Source organism: Leucoraja erinacea, unplaced genomic scaffold (assembly GCF_028641065.1).
Source record: "Leucoraja erinacea ecotype New England unplaced genomic scaffold, Leri_hhj_1 Leri_1584S, whole genome shotgun sequence".
Lineage (NCBI taxonomy): Eukaryota > Metazoa > Chordata > Chondrichthyes > Rajiformes > Rajidae > Leucoraja > Leucoraja erinaceus.
Window position 1 is genome coordinate 1 of NW_026575874.1, and position 10,000 is coordinate 10,000.

The window sequence follows — 10,000 nt, forward strand, 5'->3', positions numbered from 1 at the left end:
ATGCAAAATCTCCCCACAAAATGCACCAGTCCCCTCATCCACTCATTTATCCTCCACCTCGCTGCATTCCTACTCTCACTGTCGCGTGGCACAGGCAGTAATCCTGAGATTGTTACCTTTCCAGTCCTTCTCATTAACTCTCTACCTAACTCCCTAAATTCAGGTTACCCCTAAACTTCTGTCCCTAATTCTCAAGTCATGTCCCCTTGATTGAATCTTCCCTACTCTCAGTGGGGAAAGCTTATCCACGTCAACTCTGTCTATCCCTCTCATCATTTTAAAGACCTCTATCAAGTCCCGCCCTTAATCTTCTGCGCTCCAAAGAATAAAGCCCTAACTTGTTCAACCTTTCTCTGTAACTTAGTTGCTGAAACCCAGGCAACATTCTAGTAAATCTCCTCTGTATTCTCTCTATCTCCTTACATATTTGCTCTTCCAATTCTCGCTCCCCATTTGGCGGTCTATAATACACCCCTATAAGTGTTGCTACCCCTTTCCCATTTATCAGTTCCACCCAAATAGCCTCCCTAGACGAGCCCTCTGATCTATCCTGCCAAAGCACTGCTGTAATATCTTCCCTGATAAGCAATGCAACACCTCCACCTCTTGTCCCTCCAATTCTATCACACCTGAAGCAACGAAATCCTGGAATAAATAGTTTCCAATCACAGCCCTCCTGCAACCATGTTTCACTGATCGCCACAACATCATACTTCCAGGTGTCAATCCAGGCTCTAAGTTAATCCACCTTCCTTACAATGCTCCTAGCATTAAAATATACACATTTAAGAAACCCACCCTCTCTTATTCTCTGTAAATTGTCTTTTTCTTCTCTCTCCCCTACATTTTGGGTCAGAGTGCTACCCTTCTCTGCCTCCTGCCTCACACACTGACTGCTAGCTTTCCCAATTTGAGTCCCTCCCCCGAACCATACTAGTTTAAAGTCTCCCCAGTAGCCTTTGCAAATTTCCCTGCCAGGATATTGGTCCCCCTTGAGTTCAAGTGCAACCCGTCCTTTCTGTACAGGTCGCACCTTCCCCAAAAGAGGTCCCAATGATCCAGAAACTTTAATCCATACCCACTGCACCAGTCCGTCATCCACTCATTTATCCTCCACCTCGCTCCATTCCTACTCTCACTGTCGCGTGGCACAGGCAGTAATCCTGAGATTGTTACGTTTGCAGTCATTCTCATTAACTCTCTACCTAACTCCCTAAATTCTTCTTTCAGGACCTCTTCTCTTTTTTTACCTATGTCGTTGGTACCTATATGCACCACAACCTCAGGCTCCTCTCCCTCCCATTTCAGGATTTCTTGGACCCGTTCAGACACATCCCTGACCCTGGCACCAGGGAGGCAAACTACCATCAACTCCTGTCTGCGTCCACAGAATCGCCTATCCGACCCCCTGACTATAGAGTCCCCTATTACAATTGCCCTCCCCTTCATTTCCTTACCCTTCTGAGCAACAGGTTCTGCAATGAGCTTTTGGTTCTACAATGCTTGCATAATGTGTATTTATTGGTTCTAAAAATGTGTTTTTTTAGGTTTCTTCCCTCCCCCCCCCCCCCCGTTCCCTCTCCCCCCCCCTTCCCTCCCCCCCCTTTTCCTCTCCCGTCTTCCTCCCTCCGTCCTCTCCCCCGTCCTCTCCCCACTTTCTCCTCCCCCCCCTCTCTCCTCCCCCCTCTCCCCTCCCTCCCCCCTCTACCCCTCTCTCCCCCCATACCCCCCCTCTCTCCCCCCTCTCCCCCCCCCTCCCCCTCCCTTATACCGCTCTCCCCCCCCTCTCCCCCCCACTCGCCCTCTTCTCTTCCCCCTGACGCTGCGTGCCGCCTCCCCCCCACAACCGCACTTGGTCTAATATATATATATATATATAATGTGTATATGTATATGTATGTATATGTATATATACATACATATATACATATTATATATTATATATATATATATATATATATATATATATATACATACATACATATACACATTATCCATATATATATATGTGTGTGTGGGACAGACACAAAAAACTGGAGTAACTCAGCGAGACAGGCAGCATCTCTGGGACAGAAGGAATGGGTGGCGTTTCGGGTCCAGACCCTTCTTCAGATTTGCATTTCTTTCGTTCATTGTTCTTTATCTCTCCACATCACTGTCTATATCTCTCGGTTGTGTTATCCCTAGCCAGTCTCAAGAAGGGTCTCGACCTGAAATATCACCCATTCTTTCTCTCCAGCTCGTCCCTATGAGTTACTCCAGCTTTTTATGTCTATCCATGTACCTGTCTAACTGTTTCCTAAATGTTGGGATAGTCCCAGCCTCAACTACCTCCACCGGCAGCTCGTTCCATACACCCACCCTCCCTGTGGGAAAAGTTACCCCTCAGTTTCCTATTCAATCTTTTCCCCTTCACCTTGAACCTATGGTCCTCGATTCCTCTACTCTGAGCAAGAGACTCCGTGTGTCTACCTCTCATGATTTTGTACACCTCTATAAGATCACCCCTCATCCTCCTGCACTCCAAGGCTGCATCCTGGTGGCATGAACATTGAATTCTCACCCCTTGCTGTCTCCTCCCCTTCCTACCTCAGCCCACGGGCTCCTCCTCCTTTTTCTTCTCTTCTCCCCCCCTTCCCCCCACCCCCTATCAGTCTGAAGAAGTGTTTCGGCCCGGAACGTTTAAAAAATCTGAAAAAAAGCCTATCTCCTTATAGATGCTGCTGCACCCGCTGAGTTTCTCCGGCATTATTGTGTACCACCAATAGAGACCCAGTCTGCCCCAACCTCTCTCTGCAGCTCCGACTCGACAGTCCCCTCGACCCGAGTAGTAGCGGTCAAATACGGGACAAGAGCGGTCCCGTATGGGACAAACCAATTTGTAGGCCAATATACGGGATGTCCTGGCTAATGCCGTTACAGTTGACGACCCTAGTTAGGAGGGAGATACATATCAACCATGAATGAATGGCGGACTTGATGGGCCGAATGGCCTGATTCTGCTCCTATCGCTTATGCACTGCAGGAGGGAGGGGAGGGAGGGAGAGAGGGAAGGAGGGAAGGGAGGGATGGAGAGAATGAGGGAGAGAGGGGGGAGGGAGGGAAGGAAGGAGGGAGAGAGGGAGGGAAGGAGGGAGGGAAGGAGGGAGGGAAGGAAGGGAAGGAGGGAAGGGAGGGAGGGAGGGAGAGGATGGGAGGAGAGAGGGAAGGAGGGAAGGAGGAAGGAGGGAGGGAGGGGGGAGCGAGGGAGGGAAGGTGGGAGAGAGGGAAGGAGGTGAAGAGGAATCGCCCCACTGCGTTCCCCGGCTCATTATAGTTTAAACACATTTTTGTTTTCACAGATGCCCCCAGATCTGTTCTCCTGACCCTCTCTCCCGACACATTCTCTCCTGGAGCGAGTTCTCTATCCCTCAGATGTACAGTGGGGTCTAGTAATCCTCCAGTTACAAGTTACAGGTGGCACCAGACGAGGTATGGATCATCCCAGACGACTGGAACACGGACGTCTACACGCAAGATCAACCAACTAACTAAAGACACAGACTACTGGTGTGAAGCCATCAATTCAGTTGGACCAACGACCTCCGAGAAAACCAAGCTGCCCGTTTACGGTTTGTTGTAGTTTAGTCCAGAGATACAGCGCGGAAACAGGCCCTTCAGCCCACCGAGTCCGTGCTGACCAGCGATCGCCCGTTCACACACTAGTTTAGTTTAGAGATACAGCACGGAAACAGGTCGTTTGGCCCACCGAGTCCCTGGCGACTAGCGATCCACCGCACGCTAACACTATCCTACACGTGCTAGGGTCAATTACGTTTTAAAAATACATTTTATGCCAAGCCAATTAACTGACAAACCCGCACATCTTTGCAGTGTGGGGGGGACCGGAGCGCCCGGAGAAAACCCGCACGGTCACGGTGAGGACGTGCAAACTCCGCACAGGCCGTGGTCGGGATCGAACCCGTCGCTCCGAGGATGGGTTGGCCTGGTTTAGTCTCCCTTTCTCTCAACCTGCCTCTGGTTTCTTTCAGGGGGCTACGGCTGGGCGGTGTGGACCCCCGTCTCCGTCCGAGCCCACGTTGGGAGTTGCGTGATCATCCCGTGTCGCTTCCGTGTTCCCAGGACAGCGAGTGCTCCCTGGATCGGCATTTGGCTGAAAGACCACAACTTCAGTGGGACACGTGTGTACTCCACCTCAGGCGAGAGTGGGGCCGATTATAAACGACGGGTGCACTTTCTGGGTAGCATGGAAGATCAAAACTGTTCATTGAAGATCCAGAACCTAGGATTGTCAGATAGTGGGAAATATTTCTTCCGCCTTGAAGGCCCAGATAAATGGTCGGATCCCATCGGCGTAAATCTCCTAGTGTCAGGTGAGTTTAGAATTGCCAACATTCTCACTCCCAAATAAGGGACAAAATGTCAAAATATGAGACAAATTCCCCACGGCAATTTGTTGACCGACTCGGCCGTGGGTGGTTGAATGATGAGTTGGCCCGGGTGCTGGACTGCACACAAAGCCCAGCCGGCGGGCCAGCTGAGGAGATTTGGCACGGGGGGCAAAATCCGGCGCCCCGTACAACTCGTGAACCGACGATCGGCCCATGAGGAGAGGTGGTGTCGACAGTCAGCGAAGGTCGGACAGCTGGCCGGGCTGCCGACCAACCGGCCGAAGGGGCCACGGGCGAGGCGCTGCTGTTGCACTCCATGGGCTGCACTACATCTGGGACGGGTGAGGCAGGGACGGGCGACCTGACAGTTCCACCTGCCCGCTTTTGGCCCATATCCCTCCAAACCTGTCCTATACATGTACCTGTCTAACTGTTTCTTAAATGTTGGGATGGTCCCTGCCTCAACTACCTCCTCCGGCAGCTCGTTCCCTACACCCACCACCCTCTGTGTGGAAAATGTTACCCCTCAGATTCCTATTAAATCTTTTCCCCTTCACCTTGAACCCATGTCCTTTGGTCATCGATTCCACTACTCTGAGCAAGAGACTCTGCGTCTACCCGATCTATTCCTCTCATGATTTTGTACACCTCTATAAGATCGCCCCTCATCCTCCTGCGCTCCAAGGAATAGAGTCCCAGCCTGTCCCAACCTCTCCCTGTTGTTCAAACCCCTCGAGACCCATACATCTTCTCTGAGCTCTTTCCAGCTTGACATCTTTCCTGTAACACGAGGCCCAGAACTGAACACAATACTCTAAATGCGGCCTCACCAACATCTTGTACAACTGCAACGTGACCTCCCAACTTCTAGACTCAATACTCTGACTGATGAAGGCCAAAATGCCACAGGCCTTGTTGACCACCTTATCCACCTGCGACTCAATTCTACACCTCTCTTGCTTATGACCTTATTGAATAATTGAATTTAATAAATGTTATTAGCCAGGTATGTACACATACTGTACAAGGAATTTGCCTTGTTGCTCCGCTCGCAAGTAACAACATGACATACAGTAGACAATTAAAAATAAAACATTATAATTTAAACATGTGAAGAATAGACAATAGACAATGGGTGCAGGAGTAGGCCATTCGGCCCTTCGAGCCAGCATTGCCATTCAATGTGATAACCATATAAAAATTACAGCACGGAAACAGGCCATCTCGACCCTTCTAGTTTGTGCCGAACACGTATTCTCCCCTAGTCCCATATATCTGCGCTCAGACCATAACCCTCCATTCCTTTCCCGTCCATATAACTATCCAATTTATTTTTAAATGATAAAAACAAACCTGCCTCCACCATCTTCAATGGAAGCTCATTCCACACCGCCACCACTCTCTGAGTAAAGAAGTTCCCCCTCATGTTACCCCTAAACTTCTGTCCCTTAATTCTCAAGTCATGTCCCCTTGTTTGAATCTTCCCTACTCTCAGTGGGAAAAGCTTATCCACGTCAACTCTGTCTATCCCTCTCATCATTTTAAAGACCTCTATCAAGTCCGCCCTTAACCTTCTGCGCTCCAAAGATAAAGCCTTAACTTGTTCAATAAAGCCCTAACTTGTTCACGGCTGATCATCCACAATCAGTACCCCGTTGCTGCCTTCTCCCCACATCCCCTGACTCCGCTATCTTTAAGAGCCCTATCTAGCTCTCTCTTGAAAGTATCCAGAGAACCGCCCTCCTCCGCCCTCTGAGGCAGAGAATTCCACACTCACAACTCTCTGGGTGAAAAAGTGTTTCCTCGTCTCCGTTGTAAATGACTTACCCTTATTCCTAAACTGTGCGTGGCCCCTTGTCCTGGACTCCCCGAACATCAGGAACATTTTCCTGCCTCTAGCGTGTCCAAACCCTTAATAATCTTATATGTTTCAATAAGAACCCCTCTCATCCTTCTAAACTCCAGAGTATACAATCCCAGTCGCACCATTCTCTCAGCATATGACATTTCCGCCGTCCCGGGAATTAACCTGTTGAATCAACGCTGCACTCCCTCAATAGCAAGAATGTCCTTCCTCAAATTTGGAGACCCAAAACTGCACACAAAACTCCAGGAGTGGTCTCACTAGGGCCCTGTACAACTGCAGAAGGACCTCTTTGCTCCTATACTCCTCTTGTTATGAAGGCCGACATGCCATTCGCTTTCTTCACTGCCTGCTGTACCTGTATGCTTACTTTCATTGATATGAACAAGGACCCCCAGATCCTGTTGTACTTCCCACAAGTGACACCATGACATACAGTGACAGTTACGAATGACACATAAAACAATAAACATTAATAATAAACCATTATTGATTAAACATGTGAATTAAATAAAATACCAGAGCAAAGGGAGGCTACAGATTTTTGGTTATTGAGTAGAGCTACTACTCATGGGGAAAAAAAAAAAAAAAAAACTGTTTTTATGTCTGGCTGTGGCGTTCATGACAGTCCAGAGTTGCCTTCCAGAGGGAAGTGATTCAAAGAGTTTGTGGCCAGGGTGAGAGGGGTCAGAGATGATCTTGCCCGCTTGCTTCCTGGTCCTTGCAGTGTACAGTTCATCAATGGAGGGAAGGTTGCAGACAACAATCTTCTCAGCTGATCGGATGATTCGCTGCAGCCTCCAGGTGTCGTGCTTGGTGGCTGAGCCAAACCAGACCATGATAACCATATAACCACATAACCATATAACAATTACAGCACGGAAACAGGCCATCTCGGCCCTACAAGTCCATGCCGAACAAATTTTTTTCCCCTTAGTCCCACCTGCCTGCACTCGTACCATAACCCTCCATTCCCTTCTCATCCATATGCCTATCCAATTTATTTTTATTCCACACCGCCACCACTCTCTGCGTAAAGAAGTTCCCCCTCATATTACCCCTAAACTTCTGTCCCTTAATTCTGAAGTCATGTCCTCTTGTTTGAATCTTCCCTATTCTCAAAGGGAAAAGCTTGTCCACATCAACTGTGTCTATCCCTTTCATCATTTTAAAGACCTCTATCAGGTCCCCCCTGAACCTTCTGCGCTCCAGAGAATAAAGACCTAACTTATTCAACCTTTCTCTGTAACTTAGTTGTTGAAACCCAGGCAACATTCTAGTAAATCTCCTCTGTACTCTCTCTATTTTGTTGACATCCTTCCTATAATTGGGCGACCAAAATTGTACAGCATACTCCAGATTTGGTCTCACCAATGCCTTGTACAATTTTAACATTACATCCCAGCTTCTATAGTCAATGCTCTGATGTATAAAGGCTAGCATACCAAAAGCGTTCTTTACCACCCTATCTATATGAGATTCCACCTTGGAAACTATGCAGGTTATACCCAGATCCCTCTGTTCAACTGTATTCTTCCTCCATTTACCATGTACGTCTATTTTGATTTGTCACGAACCTCACATTTATCAGCATTAAACTCCATCTGCCATCTTTCAGCCCATTTTTCCAAATGGCCTAAATCACTCTGTAGACTTTGGAAATCCTCTTCATTATCCACAACACTCCCTGGTATCATCTGCATACTTACCCCAATTTACCACACCTTCATCCAGATAATTGATGTACATGACAAACAACAAAGGACCCAAAACAGATCCCTGAGGCAGCCCACTAGTCACCTGCCTCCAACCCGATAAACAGCCATCCACCATTACCCTCTGGCTTCTCCCATTCAGCCACTGTTGAATCCATCTTGATATTCCTGCATTTATACCCAACAGTTGAACCTTCTTAACCAACCTTCCATGAGGAACCTTGTCAAAGGCCTTACTAAAGTCCATATAGACAACATCCACTGCTTTACCCTCGTCAATTTCCCTAGTAACCTCTTCAAAAAATTCAAGAAGATTAGTCAAACATGACCTTCCAGGCACAAATCCATGTTGACTGTTCCTAATCAGACCCTGTTTATCTAGATGCTTATATATATTGTCTCTAAGTATCTTTTCCATTAATTTGCCCACCACTGAAGTCAAACTAACAGGTCTATAATTGCTAGGTTTACTCTTAGAACCCTTTTTAAACAATGGAACAACATGCGCAGTACGCCAAACCTCCGGCACTATTCCCGTTTCTAATGACATTTGAAATATTTCTGTCATGCCCCGGCTATTTCTACACTAACTTGCCTCAATGTCATAGGGAATATCCTGTCAGGACCTGGAGACTTATCCACTTTTATATTTTTCAAAAGTGTCAGTACTTCTTTACTTTGAACCTCATAGTACCCTTATATACTCTACTAGTTTCCCTTACCTCACATAATTCAATATCCTTCTCCTTGGTGAATACCGAAGAAAAAAAATAGTTCAATATCTCCCCCATCTCTTTTGGCTCTGCAGATAGCTGTCCACTCTGTCTCTCCAATGGACCAATTTTATCCCTCCTTATCCTTTTGCTATTAATATAGCTGTAAAAACCCTTTGGATTGACTTTCACCTTACTTGCCAAAGCAACCTCATATCTTCTTTTAGCTTTTCTAATTTCTTTCTTAAGATTCTTTTTACATTCCTTATACTCCTCAAGCACCTCATTTACTCCATGCTGCCTATAATTATTGTAGATCTCCCTCTTTTTCCGAACAAGATGTCCAATTTCCCTTGAAAACCAGGGCTCTTTCCAATTTTTACTGATGGAGAAGGTGAGAACAGACTCTACGATGGCCATGTAGAATTGGACCATCATTGCCTGTGGCAGATTGTGCTTCCTCAGCTGCTGCAGGAAGTACATCCTCTGTTGTGCCTTTTTGACTGTGGAGTCGATGGTAGCCCCCACTTAAGGTCCTTGGAGATGATGGTTCCCAGGGACAGATGTGTGAAACTCAAACGTGTCGTTCCTTCACCAGGAGAGCCGGAAGCACCGGAGATCAGCGACCCAGGACAGGTGGTGGAGGGGACGTCGGTGTCTCTGACCTGCTCCCTGCACAGTTACTGCGCAGACGACGTTCCTCTCCTCCTCTGGCAGCCCCCTCCCCACCTCCCTGCCGTGCCCCGCATCATTTACCGGGACCAGCACTGGATCCACTCCAGCGAGGTGGAGTTCATGCCCAGCTCCGACGAAAGACAGCGGGCGGTTTCGTGTGAGGCGACGTTCGCAATCGGGACCTCTTCCGTCCGAACAGTGAGAGCGCTGAACGTCAAGTGTAAGTCGCTGAAAATGTATCCCTCCCCCCTTCATAATGTGTCTTACGGATAGCGGAGTTAGGGGATATGGGGATAAGGCAGGAACGGGGTACTGATTGTGGATGATCAGCCATGATCACATTGAATTGCGGTGCTGGCTCGAAGGGCCAAATGGCCTACGCCTGCACCTACAGTCTATTACCTGTATGTGTTTGACCTCTCACCTCCATCTCCCTGTAAACCCCACCCCTCCCCTCCTACACCCCCTCTCCCCGTCTCTGTTAACCCCCCTCCCCTCTCTCTGCCCCCTACACCTCTATCAGACACGCTAGAGGCAGGAGACATGTGCAGCGTAGATTCACCTGGTTAATTCCCGGGATGGCGGGACTGTCATACGCTGAGAGAATGGAGCGGCTGTGCTTGTACACTGGAATTTAGAAGG

General features: G+C 48.1%; 1 protein-coding gene across 1 annotated transcript in view; it reads left to right on the forward strand.

Annotated features, from left to right (window-relative positions):
* Positions 1-3,341: 3,341 nt before the first annotated feature.
* LOC129715990 (B-cell receptor CD22-like) overlaps positions 3,342-10,000 on the forward strand; it is a gene marked incomplete at its 5' end in the record, with an annotated part of 23,298 nt that continues 16,639 nt past the window's right edge. Inside the window, 3 exons of the mRNA XM_055665872.1 lie at positions 3,342-3,611; positions 4,032-4,373; positions 9,282-9,578. Coding sequence (XP_055521847.1) covers positions 3,342-3,611; positions 4,032-4,373; positions 9,282-9,578 — 909 coding nt within the window. The remainder of the gene's footprint in view (positions 3,612-4,031; positions 4,374-9,281; positions 9,579-10,000) is intronic.